The sequence below is a fragment of the Pan paniscus genome, chromosome 5, assembly GCF_029289425.2.
Source record: "Pan paniscus chromosome 5, NHGRI_mPanPan1-v2.0_pri, whole genome shotgun sequence".
Taxonomy (NCBI): Eukaryota; Metazoa; Chordata; class Mammalia; order Primates; family Hominidae; genus Pan; species Pan paniscus.
In genome coordinates, this window is record NC_073254.2 from 89,768,932 (window position 1) to 89,794,930 (window position 25,999).

Sequence of the window (25,999 nt, forward strand, 5' to 3'; positions counted from 1 at the left end):
CTCACAAGGAGAAGCAGCAGGCAGCCTGATTTCTGCCAGCTTCTCAGAACAAAACACCCCAAATTCCATTAATATAACAGAAGATCCTTAAAAATGTGGTTTCCAGACCCTAGGATTTGCAGAGATCCTTTCAGGGTATTCACAACATCAAAACTGTTTGCATAATGATACTAAGATGTTATGTGCCTTTCCACCATGTTTACAGTTAAACTAATGGTGCAAAAACAACAGTGGATAAAACTGCTGCCCCTTTAAAGGAATCAAGATAGCAGACTCAAATTACACTAGCAGTCATTGTATTCTTCAGGGAGGAGGGAGATTTGAGCCTTTTATTCACAAAAGTCCCTTTTGAAGCTGTAAAAATTCTAGTGTCCACATTTGCATATATATCCTTTTAATATTCTGTGTGACAGGAAATACACATAAACCATGCTGTACTTGTGTCTCACAACATCTCAATTTTGTCTGCGCTCTTTGAGTTGTGAGCTACAGTAGCCACTTTTTTTTCAAAGAACATCATTTTTACTTGAAAGAAGAACTGACAGATAAGCAATGGTTATCCAGACTTGATTATTAGACAGGCTTTCTCAAAAATGAACAGTGAGACTGTCACTCCAAAGGAAATAAGTGACAGTATTTGTCACCAATGATAAAACTGAAGCTTTCAAGAGAAAATTAGAATGTTGGAAAACTTGAATCTATCTTTGAGTTTTACAGCATCTCAATATATACTTTTCTGATAAGAATAATGGCGATATTAACAAATGTGGTTTTTTCAATGATATGTGTCATTGAAAATAATGATATGTGTCAACATTCAGAAGACCTATGTTATTCACTGAACAAATATTTTCCAAATGAATAAGGCATAATGTCAACTGTCTTATTTGGCATTTGACAAATGGACAAAAGATCCATTCAAAGTGCAAATGGGCCAATAGATTTCAATGTCATGGAGTATGAAAAAGCAGTGAGACTATAAATTTGAATCAGTAGTTTGAAAGTAGTTAACACTCCTAAACAATTTCTTTGAGGAAGATGACTAAAACTTCTTTAGGAGTTTTACGAGTTTAAACCTCTTTGATCAGTTTCTCCTCTATGGAAAACTAGCATCTAAACTAGCATCTAAACTGGTACCTAAGAAAACTTGACACATACAGAAAAAACCCTGCATTAGTAACTCTATGAAGGAAAATATGTATACAGTTTACTCAAAGTTATCATGAATTAGGCATCTAAACATTAATCTGAATATTCTAGAAAAGAGATTATCACATGATCTGTTAACAGAAAGCTCTTCTTTTGAAAACACACATGGAACCCGAACATAAAAGACAATTAAAGCATAAGTAGGTCCCATGGAGTCAATGCTTAGCCGCCTCATCCCTCAAACCTTTATCTCATTGCACATGCACGAGACATCTTTAGAAAAGCCACTGACTTAGGCCACTGGTTTCTAAACTTGGCTGTGCTAAAATCAGAATCAGCACCATTAACTTTTTAGTAATAGATTCACAGGCTGCCTATCACAACAAAGTAAATTAGAATCTCTCTGGATACAATCTACCATTCTGTATTATTTAAAATGTCCCCAGTGGGCAGGTGCAGTGGCTCACGCCTGTAATCCCAGCACTTTGAGGCAGGCAGATCGCTTGAGGTCAGGAGTTCGAGACTAGTCTGACCAACATGGCAAAACCCCATCTCTACTAAAAAATACAAAAATTAACTGAGCATGGTGGCGAACGCTTGTAATCGCAGCTACTCGGGAGGCCGAGGCAAGAGAATCACTTGAACCCGGGAGGCGAAGGTTGCAGTGAGCCAAAATTGTGCCACTACACTCTAGCCTGGACAACAGAGGGAGGCTCCGTCTCAAAAAAATTAAAAAAGGGGTCCGGGCACAATGAGTGGCTCCCATCTGTAATCCCAGCACTTTGGGAGGCTGAGGCAGGAGGATCACCTGAGGTCAGGAGTTTGAGACCAGCCTGGCCAACATGGTGAAACTTTGTCTCTACTAAAAATACAAAAAATTATCCGGGCGTGATGACATGTGCCTATAATCCCAGCTACTAGGGAGGGTGAGGCAGGAGAACTGCTTGAACCCAGGAGGTGGAGGTTGCAGTGAGCCGAGACTGCACCACTGCACTTCAGCCTGCGCAACAGAGCAAGACTCTGTCGCAAAAAAAAAAAAAAAAAAAAAAAAAAAGAGGCCCCAGATGATTTCTGAAGCTGCTCTTGGGAGTTCAGTGCTGCTAATCCTTCTTATAAGTAACATCCCCAGTACTACTTATCAAAAGGCAGCTCACTTAACAGTAAGAAGCTACAGCTGAGGAAATAAGAACTACTTTGGGCTATGCCATTTACTGACAAAGTGATCTTCAACATCTCTCCACATCAATTTCTTCATCTGTGAAAGGTAGAAAATACAAAAAAAAAAAAAAAAAAGGGAGAGAGGGCATTCATGAAAACTAGATAAGATTTTGAATGTAAAAGTCTTACACAGTGCCTGGCAAGGTTAGATCATGAAAATACGTTGATATATTAGGAGGGATAGGAAGGATTAGACAAACTTAGCCTCTGACAGAAGAGATGGATAAAAACTGTGTTTTCTGTTTGAACTCTGTATAGTCCTCAAAATCCAGGAGAAGACAAATTAGATGTTTCCTATTAGGGCAGTTAGATAGTATCTAGCATTTGAAAAGAAACAGCTGAGCTTCAGGATAGTAACTACCTTCGAAGCTGTGGAATCCTTTCAGGGTCCTAGCTGTAGGTCACCTCTGGGTCAGAGCCAAAGGCCTATTAGCCATAGCTGAGATGGAGATGACTAATATACCACTAACCATTCATATTATCCAATTAAATTTTCTTGTTTTGATTCCATGGTCATAAAACAAATTTTTCAATTCATAATCTGGCTTTTTAAACAAATTTTTTTCCTAGATCACTGTCTCAACTATCCTATTCAAAGCAATTATATTTCTCACTATAAATTAAGTTCTATAGGAAATCAAGCCTTAAGTCCCAAGACATCTACTGTTTGTAATGATTAACTTATCACACAGGCATTTAAAATGATACTAAGGGCACATTATCCTTGAGTGGAATGAGGACACACTATCTTTGGGAGGACTAAGAAAAATACTTACAAAATTCTTTTCTGTGGGCTTAATTCTCTCCATGGAACAAACTGAAAAAGCCTGCATGAATTAACATTCCAGTTTACAAGTCTTTTGCGAACTTAGTTACAAAGGATTAGTCCAATGGCCTCTAGGTTCAACGATAAGATACAGTTCACAGACCTTGACTTCACTAACGTATAAACTGGCTTATCTCAACATATGTTCTACAGAATCACTACACTTTAGTGTCATACAGGTGACAGACCTCCCCCCACAAAACTTTGTGTAGAAGTATTTATATTCTATTTATACTAAAAAGGCAACATTCTACTTAATATAGCTCCATTTCAAAACTTTTAACTTAATAGGTCAAAATTATATTTTATTATATTTAGTATATTCATCAGAAATAATAAATTATATTTTGAAATTTCATAAATACTAAAATCTACCCGAAAGAAATAAAATTTCATGGGGCCTACAGATTTTAGATTAGGATAAAGGCAAAGGAGCAAAGCAGCTGAATTAAAATTCAATGGGGCAGGGCACAGTGGCTCACGCCTGTAATCCCAGCACTTCGGGAGGCCAGGATGGGCGGATCACTAGGTCAGGAGTTAAAGACCAGCCTGGCCAACATGGTGAAACCCTGTCTCTACTAAAAATACAAAAATTAGCTGGGCGTGATGGTGTGTGCCTGTAATCCCAGCTACTCGGGAGGCTGAGGCAGGAGAATCGCTTGAACCCATGAGGCAGAGGCTGCAGTGAGACTGTGCCACTGCACTCCAGCCTGGGCAACAGGGCGAGACGCAGTCTCAAAAAAAAAAAAAAAAAACAATTCAGTGGAACTCGAAAACATATCCCATCCATAGAAACTTTTGTAGATTTTTTTCAGTTTCCCATTTAATGTCCTACTGAAATCTTACTCAGCATCTTTATTGCTGAAAAAAAATGACATCCTTCTCCTAACTCAACAATTACACTTTTTTTATAAAACACAAGTTTCATGTTTATTCAAAGAGAAAATTCTGGAAACATTTAGCTTTTGTATTATTATAAAGCTTTTATAATCTAATACTGAGAAGGATGTTTGAGGGAGGGAAGGAGGAGGAGCCAAGCAACCATAAGTCCGGGATTAAAATGACTCTGTGGAGAATAAAGTTGATAGTACAAATTCCCCGGAGACTGCAGTCTACTAATGGCAATACTTAGAAAAAATTTTTAGAAAATTGAAATTTAAAATCAAAAAAACAGGAGTGGGAAATTGGTAATGATAAAAGGAGAGGTGAGATTTAAAGTAACTTGACTGAACTGCTACAAAGAAGTATTACAAAGTGAATCTAAATGAAGCAAAGTAGGTTCAAGAAGTTTCAGGATTTTGAAAATGAATACATATTATTTATTCCTGTTGTAGAAAACAGAAATTTCATATGTGGTTTCAAAACTAAAAGTTTATATGTAGCTTTATATTGTAGGAGTTATTAAGAAATTATTGTAGGCAGATAGAGAGGAAAAGGGTCCTTAGGAAGTTTTCATCTTTTAAAGCATCTCCAGAAAAGTTTAGGCAACCTTTGATATGCAAATGCAAGCCATTAGAAACTGGGTCCACCCAAACCTGGCAATACCAGCACTCTTCTTCTTGCCCTTGCCCCACATGTTCCTGGCGACATGGCCGTCCCCACATATCCCCACCTGTGTAGAAGATCATGGCACCCTGTATTTGCATATTAAAAGGCTAGGTGGGAGGGTCCTTTTTTTTTTTTTTTTTTTTTTACAGGCTATGTGGATGACATGCCTGGTCAAACCAATCTCGAGCCCTATGCAAATCAAACACTGCCACCTTCAGCCTCTTCATATACCTGACTGGTATCTGTGGCAGGTGGGGTTCCCTCTCTTGGTTTTGGAGCTCCCCTCCCTCTGTCTCTGTACAGGGGAGCTTCTTATTTCTTTCTTCCCTCTTCTTTCTTGCCTATTTAACTCCCTGCTCCTTAAAACTACTCCATGTGTGTCCATGTCATTTTTTTCTAATTCAACCCAAGAGGAAGAACCTGGGGTTCTCCACTCATCGGAGTCATATCAATATTTTGGTTAGCAGTCCAAATAGGGAAAGAAACTGAAAGATACTTACTATAGTAACCGTATAATACAGTGTCCTCAATCTGTCTGCTGACATTAGCATTAGCCCAGTCCTAGGATAAAAGGAAACAATAGAAATATTAATGAAACATCCATTTGCCTAACAATTAAGAGTCAAGTTTTAATACGACTGAGTATCATTTCCAAAATCTATCCACTCAAATAAAAACAATCTATGTCTTCAATAAGTGAGAGACAGACAATAGACAAATTTCAGTATGTAAATGCTGAGATAAGACAACACAGTTCTGGGAAAACACAGACAAAAGGCACCTAACTCAGACTGAAGATCAGGAATGGCTTCTCAAAAATGACTAAACTGAGACCTGAAAGGAGGGAGAATGATCTCAGGGAAACAGAGAAAATAGTAGGAAGGAAAGAGGGAGTAAAGAACATACACAGAACGTTTGAAAAAAGCTTCAAGAAGCTAAATATAGATTCAATTGAGCTTTTGGAAAGGTAAGAGAAAGCAGGTGGAGAGAAGGAAGAGAAGGACACATATGTCAGGGGCTTGTGAGTCATGCTGAGTACTTTGGACTTTGTCCTAAGGGCAATGGAAAATAGTGATGAATTTTATGCAGAGAGTAACAAACCTGATTAGTACTTCAGAAAGAACATATCTGAGCATATTATACATTTTTTTAAAAACCTACAGGAAAAATCAGTCTAATCTCCTTTGCATTCATCCCACACAAGCGTTATTCGAATTACTAAGCTTAGAAAATATAATTCAAATTAATCTTTTCCAATAGAAAAAAAAATCTATACCCTGTTATGTCAGAACTAAGGTACGATGTCAAGCCTTTTGGCCTATACTCTAAATTCTGTGCATGTGAAAAATTAAACGTGGAGAATCTAAAGGACTTATCACTGCTATTAAGTATAAAGCAAAATTTAGAATCCAGGTCAATGTTTTATAAACACTTAAAGAGCTCAAGTCAGTGTCAACATTCTATGAGTGCTCTTAAAAAAGGGCATCAATATTTAATTCTCTTAAGATAATTAAGGATTTTTCTTTTCTTTTCTCTTTTTTTTGCCCATAAACACCTCTAGCAATGAGTAGCTATAAATTTGCTGATAAATGCCTAAAATATAAAAAAATGTAGAAAATCCAAACTTACTTCTACAAAGGCAAAACCTTGATATCCAAAGCACAATAAAAACAATATGTCCCCAATAGTAATAAGGAATAGTAACAAACCCTTAATAGGCCAAATAGAAACATTTATGTTAACCATATAAAAAGAAATCACAGGATATAACAAATTTAATAAATGGAAAGTCATCTGTTCCCACATTTAAAGATTGTAAATACCAACTGCCATCCAAATTAATCTTAAAATTAATATATATCACCAATCGAAATCCCATTGTGCTAGGAGGTAGAGTATATTAACATACTGATTCTAAAAATCATCTGACAAAACAAGCTAGGGCCAGAAATAAATTTGAAAAAGACCAACAAGAAGGAATTTCCCAATTACTATCCTTTACTAATAAAACGTGAAAATCCACTATTATATAACCTTTCACCTACCTATTGGCAAAATTTAAAACAGTTAACATCCAGTAATGCCAAAATGTGGAGGGAAAGCTATGTGCTACACAGTAAGATAGTCTACCATGTAGACATTCTTTATTGAATCGATCCTAAAAATATTCACACAAATTAGGATGGATATTAGTACATAGATATTTTATTCATTGGACAACACTACTTGTCCAACAAATTACCTCAGGAGCTCTTACAAAGCGATAAGCTAGCCCAAATGGGCCCTTCCTTTCCCACACAGCAGGAGCTGTACCAAATTCCATCACTCATTGGACAAAGAGACCCAAAGTCTCCAGGTGTTCAGCAATTGTCCTAGCATTCAGTGAACCGCTTATACCTACTCAGCTCATATTCTTTGGCACCCAAGTCCAAGGTGTTTATTCTACCTGCAAGACCATTCTTAAGAGGCCAGGTGCGGTGGCTTACATCTGTAATCCCAGCACTCTAGAAGGCTGAGGCAGGTGGATTGCTTGAGGTCAGGAGTTTGAGGCCAGGCATGGTAGTACACACCTATAATCCCAGCTTCTTGGAAGGATGAGGAAGGAGAATTGCTTTAACTTGGGAGGCAGAGGTTGCAGCGAGTCAAGATCATGCCACTACACTCTAGCCTGAGCAACAGAGCAAGACTCTGTCTCAAGAAAAAAAAAAAGAGAGAGAGACAGAGAAAAGACTAGGAGGTTATATGCCTCTACTAAAGCACCTGCACTTTGGGAGAGTTTCTCTCTTTGCCTAATGTAGTTACAAAAGAACCTGAGCACTTGCTGACCCTTGTCAGGGTAAATTAGAGCCTGTACTAAGTAACATTTATTGGTTTTGGGCCAAGAGTCCTTTACCCAACAATATTCGGTGTAGGGTCATTTAAAATATTTTTTAAAAGAAAAATGAAACTGGAGACAATCTAAATGCCAGAATAGAAATAGTAAAATTTACTACTCTACATGCATAACATAGAATAACATGTTGACATTAAAAACAATGAGACCTATATAAACTAGCATAGATAAATATCTATGAAGTACTTTTGAGTAGGAGGAAACAGAACAAATCACAACCAAAAGTTTTAACACATGTAATCTTTGTCTAAAAAATGTAATGAAAGAAATATCCAAACATATTATAGAAAAAATGAAAAGAAAATGTAAGTAGCGCTTACCACATAGAATGGGAAAGCACTGGGGAGAATTCTGTGCAATGACTGAAAATTTTTTCATCAATGATTCAAGTATCCAAATGAATACGTACATAATCAAAGCTTCAACTCCTAAGAGCTGTGCTTCTTTAGTGATTACTTCTGTATCAAAACAGAAGTTTAAAAGTATTTTTGTGGGTTTTGTTCTGTTTTTGAGACAGTGTCTCACTCTGTCACCCAGGCTGCAGTGCAGTGGCATGATCATGGCTCACTGCAACCTAGACCTTCCCAGGCTCAGGTGATCCTCCCACCTTCAGGCTTCCAAGTAGCTGGGACCACAGGTGCATGCCACCATGCCCAGCTAATTTTTGTATTTTTTGTAGAGACTGGGTTTCACCACATTGCCCAGGCTGGTCTTGAACTCCTGGACTCAAGTGATCTGCCTGCCTCAGCCTCTAGGTTTACAGGTGTGAGCCACCATACCTGGACTAAAAGGATTTTGAAGATGAGCAAATTAAGAACAATGTATCAATGGGCCAGAGAATAATAACAACTATCTTTTTTTTTTACTTCTTATATGTTATACAAACTTCCCATCAATTTCCAAGACAGCCCCAGGAGGTAGTAATGTCTCCACTGAGAATCACTTAAAAATTAGTTTAAAATCAGACAAAATCCCAATCTCAAAAAAAAATTAAAAATAAAAAGTCTGAAGGTTAACTTGAAGCAAAAGAATCATTGAAATTTAGCATCTTTTACTCTATAAGGATCTTTTGCCTAACCAGTTCTTGTAGCAACAGGAGTATTGCTGTTACTATTTTAAAGCTACAAATATGTGTAAGATATACAACATCACTCAAGTACTGTTAGTGTATTTGGCTTTTACATACTCTCTTGCCTCCAAGATACTTGATGTATTGTCAAGAGAGCTTAGTTTGTAAAACTTTCCTTCTAATTTTGGGAACCACTATGACCTTGATATGTTTTATAAACTATTGCCTCTCGAAGTAGAAACTAAAAGAAACTTCAGAGTCATTTAGGACACAAAAGAATGTGAGACAATCAAGAACTAAATAAAGAATATTAAAGAAGAATATTTCAGAAGACAAGGATATGAATTCCACAGAACAAGAATGTAATTGGTCGCATATGTAAATTCCATTCCCCATTTTTCAAGTTGACTTTTGAAACCTGCTGCATAACCCAAAACTCCAAAATGATTCTCCTCACTTTTACCTGATAACTTCACCATAAAAATGGTGGTTCTCATTCAGGAGCCATTTTGATCCCCATGGGGCATTTGACAATGTCCGGAGACATGGTGGACAGAGTCAGTATACTACAGGAATCTAGGAGGTAAGAGGTCAAGGACGCCACTAAACACCTACAATTCACAGGGCAGGCCCCCATAACAAAGAATTATCCAAGGCAAAATGGCCATGATTGAGAAATACTGACTTAGAGGTCTCTAAAATAATTTGCAGCCCCAAGACAGGAGCTTATTCAACTTACTATTAAATCTAAAACATATCTCCATTTGTATCCAAATTCTAGACCTTCTTTCCTCTGAAGTACCCACACTCCTATTACACCCAACCCTTTCACTTTCACTCACCCTTCTGGAGGAAACTGCACCTGCAATGATACCTTCTCTCCCCTCAAAAATTTCTCTCACTGTACTGAATTCTAAAGTATACAAATTCTAGTAACTATTAAACACAAAGAGATACACAAACACCACAAATAAAAACACCTCCATTAACCCGCTTCTCACTTTCATAGAGAACAAAAACTTCCTGAAAAGTTGTCAGCATTCCTTATCACTTCTTCCTTACTTCTCTGTCCATATCTAACCCACTCAACCTAACCACCCTACTGTTCTGCTGAAATTATTCTTCATGGTCACCACTGACCAAAGCCACCAGTCACTTCTCTACCCCATTCACTTCACCTCTCAACACCACTGAAAAAAGCTATCATTCTTTCTTCCTGAAACACATTATTCTGATTTCCATAAAGCCTCCCTCTTCTGTTTTTCTTATCTCTCAGGTTGCAGATTCTCCCCTTCAGCTGACCTTCTACACGATAGAGAACTCCAGTCCTCAGTCCAATGTCAAGGCTTCTCTGACTACTCAGTCTTCCCAGCTCCTAGTCAGTCCATAACTGTAGATATCATCCATATGTTGCTTCCCAAATACTTCTCTCCAGCCCTAAGCTCTTCACAGAGCTTCAACTCCCTACTTAACACCTCCACCTGGATAGATAGTACAGTACACACTTTAAAGGTAGCCTGTCCGAACTATAACTCTTTTCTCTACACCCCCTCACTTGCCCATGCACATGCCCTCTTATTCCTCCAGGTTTCCCTATTTCTCTAAGGTATACAAAAACCTAGGCATCAGTGCTCCAATTTTCTTTTTCTTTCACCTGTCCCCCTATATCTAATCTATCAGCAGATCCCAGCAGCTCTACCTCTAAAATACATGCCAATTTTAATCATTTTTCTCTACTAGCACCACTCTAGCCCAAGTCACCTTTATCTTTTACCTTCATTAACTTCATATTGCAGTTAGGAGAAAATCTAAACTTATTAATATGACTTAAAAGTCATGAACAGTCTGGCTCCTGCCTTATTCTGGATCTCAGCTTTTACCAAAGCAAAACCCTCAACAATACATGTCAGCCAAATAAGCCAAGTTCATCCTGGCCTAAAGGCCTCTATATTTGCTGCTGCTTCTCCCTAAAGGTTCTCTCCCTCTGGCTCTTTACTAGATTGGCTCCTCGTCCAGGTATCATGGCAAGAAACCTCAGCAGTTTTGCCTTCCTATCCCCCTCTCCAAAACACTCATAACCTGACTAGACTCTCATATCAATCTATTTCCTCTAGAATTTATCACTATAAAGTTACCTTATTTTATTTGTTGACTATTGATCTAGCCTTGCAGACTGAGCTCCATGAGAAAAGCAACCTCATTTGCCTTAATGATTAATCTCCAGTACCTACAATTGTCAGGCACATACTACATACTTAGTAAATATTAAGTAAATAAACATATTTAAGGTTCAATAAAGAGCACAAAGTTCTAAGATACAGTTCCCACCATTTGAAAATAGGAATGAGGGAGCAGTAGAGTTTAGCCCAGACATCTAATAACAGGCCATAAAGATATTCATAATTAGGGAACAGGAGTAAGATATGAACAAACACCAAAACATTAAATGTTTTCATGACACACCTTAATATTAACTAATTTTTTTATGTTTACATGTTGTATAAAAGAAAGAATATTTATTCATATTAGTGTCAATTTCTTTTTTTTTTCCCATTGGATCAGTATATTTCATGTATATCCCCATCCAATGTTATTGGCCAACTATCAAAGACTGTTAAAGACAGCACTTCCAGCTGTACTCTAAAAGGTTCTTTTCTGTTATCTAAAAAGTTAATTACTTTAGAAAAAAGCTAGAAACAAATTATCTAGCTAAAATTATTAATAATGCCATATGTTGAAAGAAAGGTCAACAGAAACAACTCAGGCATTATAATATACCCCTGCCATAAGAAGGCAGAGAAAGCTAGAAGGGTAACTAAAACAAAAATAAAGAAACTAGCAATGACTGCCTGCTCACAGAAAAGCCTGGGCACCTTCTGTTTTTAAGAAAAATGTTAGCAATCATTAATATGTGGAGTTTCCAAATAATTATACCTTAGAAGCCAAGTCCATAATTAGAGAGAGGCTTCAAAATATTTGAGGTGGAAGTAGAGAAAGTTAGAGAATGCATATATTCATTTAGGAATTTCAAATGCACACTGTAAATATTATTATACATTAGCATTCATCATGGAAAACAATGTCAACTTGTACATTCATCCTTACAAACAAGGTTGGAATAGACCAAAACCATGTTGGCATCCTTTTTACTCTGACTACATTTACAATCGTGGCATGAAGTTTGAAGAATTAATTCTTAAATACTTAAACTTATCTTTCACTAGGCACCTGAATTCAGTAATAACTTTAGGAAAAACTACTGTCTAGAGTTTATCAGGAAAATGTTTTCAAAAATTTTTTCAGTTCTACTTTTGAGAGTCAGCAAATAGTCCAGTTTCAAATAAAAACTCATGAATTTCACTAATCCTCACCGAGCCGCCCAAAATGAGAGGGGAAAATACAGACACACAGAATGTTTCAAGGTATCAAAAAAACTACCAAGAAAAAACTGATACATTATCTAAGCTAAAAGCAAACAGAACTAGAGACAACTTAATAATGAAAAGTAGGAAAGGCCAGTCACAGTGGCTCATGCCTGTAATTCCAGCACTTTGGGAGGCCAAGGTGGGTGGATCACCTGAGGTCAGGAGTTCAAGACCAGCCTGGCCAACATGGTGAAACCCCATCTCTACTAAAAATACAAAAAATTGGCTGGGCATGGTGGTGTGCATCTGTAATCCCAGATACTCAGGAAGCTCAGGCAGAAGAATCGTTTGAACCCAGGAGGCGGAGGTTGCAGTGAAACTCCGTCTCAAAAAAAGAAAAGTAGAAAAAAACGAGAACCAACAATTGATGAATAACTAATATCCTAATAATGAAACAAAGTTTTAAAAAAGTAGAGGGAAAAGTTTTAACAGATATTTTCCCCTTCTAAATATTAGTGTAACATTTAGATTTAACAAATATAGTGTGTTAACTACAGCCATATTTTTTTTCTTTTAAGGGCACATGTATTAAAACAAGCACCCTCAATTTTTATAGTTAATATTTTTGCTTCTTTAGTGGATTCTTAAAATCTTGTTCAAACAAGTATAATGCAATCTCATAGATTTAAATATCAAAAACAAAGAAACAAAACCAACCTATTTCCCAGGAAGCGAGCACTAATTTAAGCATGGGCCCAAAACAATACTTAATGTAATAGAAAGTTCATAATTTCACGAAAATACTTTAGAATTTTTTTTTTATTACACTTTAAGTTCTAGGGTACATGTGCACAACGTGCAGGTTTGTTACATATGTATAAAGATGAAATGTTTTCCCACAAAATCTAAATAAATCAAACATCCTCAATTCTAAACTAAAAAAATCTCTGATTCAAACAATAATTATACCAGGGATAATTATATGACCTCTATACATCAGAATACACACATATACATATATATCATTATCTATTTAAACTTAACAGCTTTCAGAAAGAAAAATATCCTAGAAATTTATAATTATGTACTGTACATTTGGAAGTATACTACACTGTTTTAAAATAAAAAGAATATCCAGAAATTCTGAAAATGTCAAAATCTCTTATCCAAGAAACAAAGCGATATACAGAGCCAAAAGAAATTAAACATTTTTATAGAATTTAATTCTAAAATGACACTTATTTCTCAGAGAAAATGACCTCATAATGTTATAATCAACCATTTAATTATCTATGTCTAACATTATTAAAAGTGTATTTATTCTTGCCCAATAATAAAAAGCAGAGAAAACCCAATGATACCAGTAAAATTAGTCATTTTCTCTAGAAATAATGTTTCAACCCAAAATATAAAATGTGAATTAAGTTTATATTTTGAAAAAATGTAGAATCACTGGTAGGTATCCTCTTTACTAAGCTACCTGAAAATATCTCTTACTTGTTTAGAAGCCATCTTCCCAAGAAACCTCATGAACAAAGCTCTCTGGAACCAAACTGCAGAGCTTCAAATCCCAGCTTCAGCACTTACAGGCTATGTTACTTCACCTCTTTGAACGTTGATTTTTCAGCCACAAAAACACAGATAATACTACTTATCTCACAGGATTGTTTAAGAGACCAAAGGAAGTTACTAAATGTAAATCACTTAAAATAGAGTCTGACACATAGCAAATATTTAATAGATGTTATTTACTATCTTTATAACATTACAATGTTTGGCACACACTAAGTGCTCAATTAAAACTTGCTAAATGGTGTACAGAAAAAAAATGTGGTTTTCACAGCAATCAGAGTATATCTAATTTTCATAGTAATCAGAATAAATTTAAACCTAACTACAAAAATATTTTCAAATTATTTACCCCATTTGGACCAGGGATCGTGGCTCATGTCTGCAATCCCAGTACTTTGGGAGGCTGGGCAGGTGGATCACTTGAGGCCAGGAGTTTAAGACCAGCCTGGCCAACATGGCAAAACCCCATCTCTACTAAAAATACAAAAAGAACTAGCCGGGCATGGTGGCTGCATGTCTGTATTCCTAGCTACTTGGGAGGCTGAGGGACGAGAATCGCTTGAACCCAGGAGGCGGAGGTTACAGTGAACCGAGATCATGCCACTGTACTCCAGCCTGGGCAACAGAGTGAGCCTCTATCTCAACAAAATAAAAAAATATATATATAAAATAAAATAAAATATAAAATAAAATTATTTACCTAATTTAGCCCAATTCAGGAAGTTATTTTGTAATCATGCATTATTAAGATAAATGAAAAACTATTTCATTCAAATATTTAAGTACTAAAGCTAAATACTGGGGCTATAACAACAGAGATAGTTCCTGAGTCACAGAAGCTTAAGCTAGTAAGAAACTTAAAAGTAATTTGCATAATTTAAAGGAAACTCAGAAACCTTTAGTCCACACCCTTCATTTTTAAAATGAGGAACCTCAAGTCCAGAAAAGTTAAGTGGTTTGGCTAAAGGTCCACAGCTAGACAGTTAAGGGTCAAGACTAGAACTCAGATCTTATAATTCCCAGCCTAATTCACTACATCATACTGACTCAAAGTACTCAATATGAAACGGAGATTAGGATCCTGATCTGCCACTAACAAAAGCCCTTCTCAATTATTTACTTATTGCATTAATGCAAATCAAATAAGCTTCAAGGGAGTTATGAGCAGCAAAAAATATATAACCTATTATGATTACTTAAAGCATTTGCAGGGCGGCTGAATTAATAGTTCTTATGTCAGTTGTAAGTCTGCTTCTAGTCTATCAGGTTAGATGTCACATTCTCAGCTTCTATGTTGTATTTCCATTCTCATTCATTCCCAGATACAAAAATAAAACACAATATATATCGGACTGCCAAGTGTGCCAGAAACTTGAAAGGAAAAAAAATCTGCAAAGTAAGATTATATTTACCTTAAATGTACCATTTTGATTTTTCATGTAAGAAACCAAAAATATATCCACTGGTAGAAGTGCTGATGTGATAAGAGCAATTGCTAGAGAAAAAATTGCTGTTATGGTGGAGACAACTTCACTTTCCCGCCGACTTTGGTATTTACGAACATATATCCAGCAGAATGCCAAAATAGCCTGAAATAGAACAAAAAGAGATGTTTGTTACTACCCAGTGTATTTTCTCTGATTTTTGTATGTGTTTGAAAGTTTCTAGCAGGAAACCTTATGTGAAGTAAAGGTTATTTTAGTTGTGTAAGGAAAGCCCACTATCCCTTAAAAACTTGTCCAAGATGTATAATTTTCAAAGCCTACTTCATGAATGCAGTACATCATGTATGCATACACACACAATACTATTAATAACAGTGCTCAGCTACATATTTCCTCATTAAACACAGTGCAAACGTTAATGGTTTCACACATCACAGTTATAACTAGCTTTGAATATTTTTTCCCTGTAGATTTTTCCAACCTAAAAGAGATATGAGTAGAAGCTGTTCTATTCTAGGCTTATTACTGAAGCATTACAAAATATAACTTGGATGAAAATTAACTTCTGTCCTGTTCTGACAGTTCAAGAATAGCATTGAGCTAAAGATTAACTGCCAGTAATCACCATGCAATTATCACATTATACTATAATTTAAATTTTAAAGAGCATTAAACAAAGAAAAGTCAATGCTGAAAATGGATACATGTGCACAGCAAGGAGCTTTCCAGTGAAAAAAGTTCACTCAGAGGTAGAGGTTGACATCTCTAGTCAGCCAAGTACTCTTAATAGTTACCAATGCCATTCTAGTGACTAACACAGAGCATAGGACTTTAATGATTCTCTAACGTCAGGAGGCATCGGAATCACTTGGAGGAACTGTTAAAGCACAGATTGCTAGGCCCCATCCTCTGAGTTTCAGATTCAGGAAGTCTGGAGTGGAGCCAGAAAATCTGCATTTGTAACAGCTTCCCCAGGTGAGGCTGCTGCTGGTCCAGGGCTGTATTTTGAGAACTTCTACTCTACTCATAGGGAGTTGCAGACAGAGACTATGTTATTTCAGCCTTCACTGTGAGTCAGAATCACCTGGGTAACTTTTAAGTACCCTTATACCTTCCCTACATTCCCCAATCAATTCTATCAACGGAGAATAAGGCTCCTCCAGGCACCAGTACTTTAAATGCCTGAGGATTTCAATCTGAGCCAAACTTGAGAACCATTGTTCTAAATAAGAGCTCTGGTAGTTTTAAAAGCCTTGTTTTGACCTTTCACTTTTTCAACAGCGGTTACTTTCTTTCTGAGCATCCTACAATTCCAGGGCCCAAATGAAACTAATAAAACCACCAAACTAGTTTTGCAGCTTCCAAATCCTTCTACCGCAAGCAAGATACAAGAACAATTCCATCATCTCAGAAAATTCCTTTGTCCCTTTGTAGTTAACTCCTCTCTCTGCCCCCAGCCCTTGAGACAGGAATAATGCATGATGTTCACAAGGGCTAAAAAATTCCAGAGAGCAGTTTTCCATGACTAGAGGCTAAGGGCTAATAAGACCCTGAAAAACCAGGGTGTGGACCAAGCTGGTTAAGACCCACTGGACCCAACATGGCAATGGATTTGACCTAGGTTTCACCTAGGACCTCATTATATGCTCATTAACATGCTCAATCACACACCTACCAGCACCATGGCAGTTCCAAGACCACTCATATTTGATGTAAAAATGGGTGGCACCACAATTTCAAGAAGTCTTTACTTTTTTCCAGGAATTTTCATGAATATGTCCCTTGGATAAAGAAACCCATAAAGGTAGAAACTCCAAACCTCACCGTGTGTCTCTCTCTTAAGAATGCCCACACGAGTGTGTACTTTTCCCTTTAATAAATCTCCACACTTACACTATTTTCTGACTTGCCCTTTAATGTCTTCTCATGACAGTGTCAAGAGCCCGAAAACCAGCTGGGGTTGAGATCCCACCAGTGTTTGGGGATCTCCCTCAGCCCACCAGTATCACCCTGACAACCACTATCTGTTTTCTGTCCCTATAGTTTCTGCCTTTTCTAGAATATCATAATGCCTTCATATAGTATGTTGTCTTTTCAGTCTGGCTAGTGTCATTTGGCACAGTGCATTTAAAACCCATCCAAGTTGCTGCATGTCATTGCTTCATACTGCTGGCCTTTCAACTTGTGACAGAATAGCAGGAAAGAATTGAGTGAGAAGGGAGTTAAGACTTTGGAACAAACAAACAAACAAAAAGGATCTAGGCTCAAATTCTTGATTTTGGGAAATTTATTTTTCATAAAATGTGACTTTGTATTAATATTTGAATGAGCTTGTTTTTAAAGGAATTCATAAATATTTTTAACATTCCCCAAATTCATTCTGAAGTCTTTGAAAGCTGAGCTTCATCTTTATATCCTCAGCAGTACTTGACACAAAGTGTTCCAATAAATTTTTTATTGGATTTCAAGAATGAAAGAAAACCTGCATTTTGTAGGTATTACTGCAAACAAAGGATTTTGCCAATATCAGGCAGACAAGCTAGGAAACGGCAACCAGGCAGAAGAGTTAAGCCAGAGATTCCCAAACTTTTTGGTCTCAGAATCCCTTTATAATGGTTTTAAAACTGATAACCTTAAAGAGCTTTTTGTTCATGTTATCAATCATTACTACAATATAAAATAAAACCAAGTATCCTCATCTATAGGAATACTTCTTTCATAACAAGTTATAAGGATTAAATGAGATATAAAGGGTTTACCATAGTGGCTGGCCATAGTAACTGCTTAACAAACAGTAGTAGTTGTTATTAGATAATTTGATAAAAGAAACAAATATATAACTCTGTTAACAATTATAAAGAAAAGTTTCAAATAGTCCCCCCAGCTTCTCCCAAAAGATTCAAAATAAATTGGTCTGAACACTGAGATTTTTAAAACTCCCCAGGTGGTTCTGATGAAAGGTCAAGTTTGCAAACCACTGGGGCAGAAGAAGGAATGAGAAGAGATGAATCTTTATTAAACTAATGAGAATAGATGATATACTGTATGGGATCTTGTTAAACTGCAGATCTGATTCAGTAGGACTGGGGTCACATATTTGGTATTTCCAACAAGTTCCCAGATGATGCCCACACTTTAAGGAACAAGAATAAATTTGCTTTACAAAAATGGAGTCTCCTATTGTAATGGCAAATACAATTGAAAGGTGGTGTGAGCCAAATTACAGAGGACATTGAAGCTAGATAGAACAGTTTAGATTTGATATAGTAAAGACAGACATAGTTAGATTACAGGCATGAGATACCAAATCTAACAATTCTTTATGTGTGAAGAAACTGAAGTCCATTCTTTTTGCCCACGATCACAAAAGTAGGCAACATTCAGGTCCTGATTCTTTTTTTTTTTTTTTTTGAGACGAAGTTTCCCTCTGTTGCCCAGGCACTATCAGAGCTTGCTGCAACTGCCTCCACAAACCACCTCCTGGGCTCAAGCAATCCTCCCACCTCAGCCTTCTGAGTAGCTGGAACCTCAGGCATTTGCCACCTCGCCCGGCTAATTTTTTGTATTTTTAGTAGGAATGGGGCTTTGCCATGCTGCCCAGGCTGGTCTCAACTCCTGAGCTCAACTGATCCACCTGCCTCAGCCTCCCAAAGTGCTGGGATTACAGGTGTGAGCTACCACACCTGGCCCATGTCCTGAATATTTAGTAGATGATTGGCAGAAGTTCTCCAAGTGTGAAATCCCTAGACCCTGGTAGTCCCCAGAATCCTTTCTGGAGATTCAGAAGTTGAAAACTATTCTCATAATAAATACTAAGATGCTATTTGCCTTTTTCACTGTGCTGACATTTGCACTCATGGTTCATAGCCACAGTGGGTAAAACTACTGGTGCATTAGCGTGAATCAAGACAGTGGCACCAAACTGCACCAGTAATCATTGTATTCTTCACCACAAGTTCAAAAAGGGACAATTTAAATTAAGACTGTGCTTCACAAAGCAGTATAAATTCATTTTATTGAAATTCAACCCTTGACTCTTTTTAATACTTTGTGGGGTAAAATATGAAGCATGCATACATAAAGTCCTTCTGCTGCATACCAAGATGTGATGGCTATCTCCAGGAAAAGTTTAGAGTTAAAAGCTAAACCAACCACTCTTCAAGGAACACCATTTTCACTTGAAAGAACAATTGTCAAACTGGTTATTCAGACTTCGCTTTTTGGCAGATTTTGTCAAATGAACAAAGGGAATCTATCACTTAAAGAAAAACTGACAGTATTTGATACCAATGATAATTATGAGTCAAACTTTCAAATGAAAATTGGATTTTGAAAGACATTCACAAGTATGAGCTTGACAACTCTTCAATACTTAGAATTTTCAGAGACATTTCTGACAAGATCAGTTGTAATTTAATGAAATGTGATATTTTGATATTATGTAATGAAACGTATCCATATTTAAAAGATGTGCATAACTCAGTAAACCAACATTTTCTAAGTGGCCATGGCATCATGTTATAAAACCATGCATGGGTAAAAGAGCCTTTCAAAGTGCAAGATGGGCTAATGGATTTTAATGTAACAATGAATGAAAAGCTCATTGATAGGGTTTCAGATTCCACCTTGCAGCTGACATGAATCTTCCACTTGTTGAGCTTTGGTGTAGTGTCAAAAAACATCCACAATTATCTGAAAAATGCTCCTCTGTTTCTGACTACCTATCATTGCAGCTGTATTTTCTCCATACACTTCAACTAAAATAACATACCCCAAAAGACTGAATGTAGAAGGCAACAAAAGAAACCAGCCTTTCTTCTAATAAACCAGGATTTAAAGAGATTTGCAGAAATTTAAACAAAAGTCCTTCTTCCTAATGCTTTTATCCACGACAACATTCAAGTGTCAAACTCCTAATTCCCTTCTGATTTTATTTGTCCTTGCTGTAATATTGCCAACTTAAATGGCCTCTCTTCTTCATCTATCCAAACTCTACCACAATTCTCATTTTCTTCCAATATTGTTGTCTATTCTCTTAAGTCCTGCTTTATTTATAGTCACACTTTGGCTTTCGGTCCATAAAATACATGTTTCAAGAATTTCAGTTTTCTCACTTATCTTCAGGCCCTCTTTAAAGCCGTATTTTGTTTGGTTTACATCCTCTTACAATTCACACCACTTCTGTACCGTAAATGTTTATTAATTTATAACTGCCAAGATAGTCTCACGTAACTTTCATACATTACATGCTTATTTATTTTTTTCTAAACAAACTAAATCTGATGGACTGGAAAAGCCAGGGGGCTCTCCAAATACAGGACTGGGTGGCTGCAGAGACCACAGTCAACCTTTAGGGTTTCATTTCCTCCAAGAGAGGACTAACATGTTCCAGGGTAAAGGCAGTGTTTTTATCTGTGACAGTGATGGCAGTAACAAGAGGATCCTTTTCTTAAATTTTCACACCATTCTTTTCTTTTCTTTTTTTAGTCTCTACTGCAAAAATCTACTAGAACATACTACATAGGTACCAGACACCAACTGGATCTGACAATTAAAGTAAAACCAAACAAGCCTGATTTCCAGAACTGGAGGTTTTTGTTTTGCAATGCAAAAAGGTCAAAATACGTGGGAACAGAAAGTAACTACAGCCTCGGACGATGAGAAAAGAGAAGATTTGAGAAGGTAGAGAAGTTATGAAAGGAAATAAATTGAACTCCCAAATAAACCAAAGGGTTTTAATATGAACAGGGAAGTAATAGCCAGGCCACTCTGAGCCATTTCTATCTACACTTTGCTCACTGAATATGCAGAAATAAGATCGTTGGAAAAGAAAGCACCTGAGGTCAGACAGGTAGTAGTATATACTCCGATACTGGTAATAAAGAGGGCTACAGCTCCGCCCTCCACAGGTATCTACACCAATCAAAAAAAGATTAGAAGAGAATGTGACACCTGGAAGTCAGAACGAGCAACTCACGTCATCAAGGCAGAATCACACAATGGGCACAGAGGTTGGAGACTCACTAGCCCCAAGGGTAGGGAAAATGAGGGAAAAAACATACAGAGAAGGTGACAAGTAAACAACGCCAGCGCCTACTTAACTTGCAAAGATCCAGCGCTGCCGCCCCACACCGTGTGACAATGTTTTACAGGGGACGAAAGGCCACCACATACTTCTCAACCCCGAGGGTCTCTTCCGCCCCCAAACCCCACCGGCCCCATTGCCCAAGTCAGCGATGACGGCAAGAGCTTCCAAAAAGGACCCTGCAACCCTGGACGTCATCGGTGAAATGACAGCAAAAGAGACCGGAAATCGACACCCCCCTGCCCCCGCCGCCCGCCCAAGCCCCCAACACTAAGGAGCCCTCCACAGTCCAAGCTAAAAGCGGGGCGGGGCGAAGAGGGTCTCCGGGGCCCGGAGAGGCCAACTGCAGGGCCTGCCCCTCCCTTCCTCCCCCAGTCCAAACATGGGGAAAACTCCAAGCGCCTCCCCTACCAGTAGTAAGAAGCCGAATATGCACCAGCCGATCACCAGCTCCGCCGAGGCCGCGCCAGAAGTCGCCATCTTCGCTTCCGGTCCAGACCAACCTGAGCGCCTGGGGTGGGGAAAGGGGAGGGGGAAAGGGGAGAGAGCGCGAGATATACTGCACCCGCGCACCCTAAAGGTTAAAGGGGCGGAGGGGGAGGAGCAAGTGGTTGCCAAGGAGACTAGACCCACTAGCGTCCCCTGGCGGCGAGCCGAGCGGGGGCGGGGCAGCAAGGACTGCTCAGGGGCGGGGCGCCTGCGGACGCAGTGACATCACCACGCTGCCCTCGCTGGCTTCCCTGCAAGCTGAGATGTGGGAGGGCTGCAGAGCAGGGTGTTGGCTCATAGCTGGGCAACCTATTGAGATATTTGACTCAGCCTAAGCTGATAGACTAGAACAGCAAGGGAACTCCACAAAGAATGGGCTAGGTGGACCTGGAGATCCAAGTCAATTTTAGAGGTTTATACTTCTTCACCAAAAGGAAGTTTGGCCCTCGTGTACAAGGTGGAATGTGTGTGATTAGCAGAACTCCTTACCAGGTTGCAAGAATGGCTGATGTCAGGACTCTGAGCCCAAGCTAAGCCATCATATCCCCAGTGACCTTCACGTATACATCCAGCTGGCCTGAAGCAACTGAAGATCCACAGAAGTGAAAATAGCTTAGCTGATGACATTCCACCATTGTGATTTGTTTCTGCCCCACCCTAACTGATCAATGTTCTTTATAATCTCCCCCACCCTTAAGAAGTTTCTTTGTAATTCTCCCCACCCTTGAGAATGTACTTTGTGAGATCTACCCCCTGCCCCCAAAACATTGCTCTTAACTCCACCTGTTATCCGAAAAACTGTAAGAACCAATGATAATCCCACCACCCTTTGCCGACTCTCTTTTCGGACTCAGCCCGCCTGCACCCAGGTGAAATAAACAGCCATGTTGCTCACACAAAGCCTGTTTGGTGGTCTCTTCACATGGACACATGAGACAGCTGACTCTGAATAAAAGTTGACTAGCTGCCCAAATCACTCTAATTTACTGGCACTGGTGCCCCGCCGGGATAACTGGTTGGCTGGACATGAACTTATCACATGATGTTATAGCCTTTCTATTCAGATGTATGCATGCCTGTGAATTTCCATGATAGCTTTGTATGTAAAGGTATATGTATCAGCAAACAAAACACACTGCCATAGGCCCACAATGAAGAAGAAGGAGGAAACTCTTGGGATGGCTTACCTGAGTCCACAGGGAGGAAACTCTTGGGATGGCTTACCTGAGTCCACAGGGGTGTGAGTGCATGTTTCACCACTGTGATGTAGTCAAGAAACAACTCTGAGAAAAAATACCATCATCTTTTTCCAATGTATTATGTGGTGATGAGTTATCCTCTACCTAGAATCTACTTCCGGCTGGAAGCCTAAGGGAAAAAGTAGGATGGTCCTTCCTGCCTGGACAGAATAAGAAGGGAATAGGGGAGAATACAGTTTTAACTTGAACTGGTACCATCATAAGCTGGCTTTAAGCCCTCTAGACCTGCAAATGTTTGAATTTCACTCTTTCTTCCTAATAATTCATATCCCTGGAGACCTCTGTCATAGCTTCCTTAAAGTGAAGAGAGATATCGCTTCCAGGTTGATATCTCTATTCCAGATTGTATAGAGCACCCTTGACATAAGTAACTACTTCTTAGAAAAAGATTCTGTTTACATTTCAAAAGGAATCATGCCAAAAGGGACCAGATGTTCACCTAATCAATAGAGACTGCACCCAACCAGATAAGGACATAACCAGGCACACTCTTTTATTATTATTATTATTATTATACTTTAAGTTCTAGGGTACATGTGCACAACGTGCTGATTTGTTACATATGCATACATGTGCCATGTTGAGGTGCTGTACCCATTAACTAGTCTTACATCAGGTATATCTCCTAATGCTATCCCTCCCCACTTTCCCCCACCCTACAACAGGGCCCAGTGTGTGATGTTCCCCTTCCTGTGTCCAAGTGTTCTCATTGTTCAATTCCCACCTATGAGTGAGAACATGTGGTGTTTGGTTTTCTGTCCTTGCAATAGTTTGCTGAGAATGATGTTTTCCAGCTTCATCCATGTCCCTACAAAGGACATGAACTCATCCTTTTTTATGGCTGCATAGTATTCCATGGTGTATATGTGCCACATTTTCTTAATCCAGTCTATCACTGATGGACATTTCGGTTGGTTCCAAGTATTTGCTATTGCAGGCACACTCTTTACTATCAGTCATCACCAGAGGACTCTGAGGCTATAAAAAGAGTAGAACTTCAACAGCTCAAGATAGCCATCTTAACAGACACTGTCTTACTGTCACTGATGATCAGCATCTAGCATCTGCCACCAAAGGTTCTGCTCAAATCAGACTCTTCCTTGCAAAATGTTGATATGCATCCTGATCAGCCGAGGACACTCTCCTTGTCCATGTTGCTCTCCTTGGATTGGTTAATCCTGTTTTCCTAACCTTTCTCTTGATGTTAAATGTTATTTTCTTTTAGAATGTTTAGCCTATAATATTTATATGTTATGTATACTACTATGTTTGGTTTGCAATATTGACTGATTTGTGGAGTGGCTAGAGCTTTGTGTCCTTGGTTCTGACTACCAAATGAATGGGTACTACTAAGGAAAATTACCTCCTTCGGACCTTCATACAGCTCATGGCTTTTATGATTGAAATAGCATCAACAAAAGTCTGACTGTGGAAAGACACAAACTTGCAGGGACTTGAGCCACTGACAGGTAGTCACTTATATCTCCTCCACAAGCCCCAGAGCATACTGAGGTATACTTAATTATGCCTTTTCCTGCTGAGGTCTTGTAATCTTCTTCTAGAAGCTCATTTAAGTTGGAGGAGAGGCCTAAGACAACCCCAAGCCAGTTCTTCCCCTTTCCCCAAATAGTCTAAATCCCCTCTGTAGGAATGATGATACATACCTTGCACCAACAACTTTGGGAGCACAGGCCAATCCCAATGTAGCTCCATTCTCCTAGTTCTACAATCAAAGGAATCAGCCCTTTTTGATTATACCCAAGAAAGTCAGTCCCTGATGCTACAGTCCACTGTAGTTCTCTCTACTGGGTCAGACACTAGCCCTCTGTGTCCTCAATTTCAGGGGCCATATTTCAAATTCTCCAAGTAGCTCCCTTGAGGCCTCCCTTACTAGGCTAAGGGTTAGAAGGTAACACCCCACTCCAACCCACCCACCCCTCCACCTCACCCACAAATACACCACTCTTTGGAGTTAAGGATGGAATTCCACAGATCAGCAACAGTTCTCATTAAATAAATCGTTTATGAATCTTCTCCTCTTGCTAATACATTTGTAGAAATTTTATTTGGCTGAGGGGTCTAAGAGTTATAGAATAAATTCTTGAATCCCTTTTTAATTATGCATATAAGGGAGAATTCATAGTTAGAATGCAGACAAGTAAAAATAAAAATCTGACCCTCCTCCATGGAAGCCCTGGGGCCTCCATTTTTTCTGGGGACCAGGATCCAGGTCTCCTGCTCACCTGGAGGTAAGAAAGGGAGCCCAGAGTCAGGACTCAGTGAGAGGGTTCTGGAGCTGAAAGGAAAAAGACTCCCCTAAGGATCTTGAGAACAGTCAAAATTGCTGAAATGTCCCATTTCTGGAGAACCCTGCCATCTCCATGACTGCAAGCCCATGTTAGCCTGCTGGAGAATGAGATACCATGGGGAGGAGAGCCAAACTGCTCCAGTTGACAGCCAACTCACACTCAGAAGCAGAGCCGCCTAGTCAACAGCAGCTGATCACATATGCCTGAAGGAGCCCACCTGAGACCACAAGAATGGCCCAGTTGAGCCCTGCCCAAATGGCTGAGCAACTCCATCATGAGCTAGGAAGTCTTGCATGGTTTGTTATGCAATAGCTAAGTAATATATGTACCCAGTATGAATGGGATGTCGGGATTCAATGACAGGTTGATTACTAGTTACCTGCAAACAGAAAGCACCCTACAGGTACAGATTTCATTTTCCCCTTATTTAAAGTTGGATCTCTTGTTAGATGGTGGTGAGTTATACCAAAATGCATGTAGATGTGTGCATGTGATTGGTGCTTAAATTACGCAGTCCCCCATGCCACAGGAGGAAACAGCCATGGCCTGACCATTAGGGCCAAGGCCAAATAGCAAATAGCAAAATAAGCAGTTCACCTTTAATCTATTTCCTCCATACCTAAACTTTGGAGATCAAGGATGTAGACAGATCTGAAGACATTGAGTTTCCTTTTTGGGGGGCCTTATCATCCTTTGTTTACTGTCTGATCTCTAGAAGGAAGATGGACACCAGGTGGGCAGCAGTGGTAACTGTGGACACTTTCTTCTTGTA

At 38.7% G+C, this 25,999-nt stretch overlaps 1 protein-coding gene across 2 annotated transcripts in view; it reads right to left on the bottom strand.

Moving 5' to 3' along the window:
* The window catches only part of LMBRD1 (LMBR1 domain containing 1), a 122,335-nt gene extending 100,355 nt beyond the window's left edge, over positions 1 to 21,980 (bottom strand). Inside the window, exons 1-3 of one of the 2 annotated variants that reach the window (XM_034962304.3) lie at positions 21,582 to 21,980; positions 15,053 to 15,229; positions 5,242 to 5,302 (exon numbers count right to left, since the gene is read on the bottom strand). In XM_034962304.3, coding sequence (XP_034818195.3) covers positions 5,242 to 5,302; positions 15,053 to 15,229; positions 21,582 to 21,650 — 307 coding nt within the window. In that variant the 5' untranslated portion in view covers positions 21,651 to 21,980. Of the gene's footprint in view, positions 1 to 5,241; positions 5,303 to 15,052; positions 15,230 to 21,182; positions 21,346 to 21,581 lie in introns of those variants that run through there. The other variant, XM_034962305.3, reaches the window with a different exon arrangement.
* Positions 21,981 to 25,999: the final 4,019 nt, after the last annotated feature.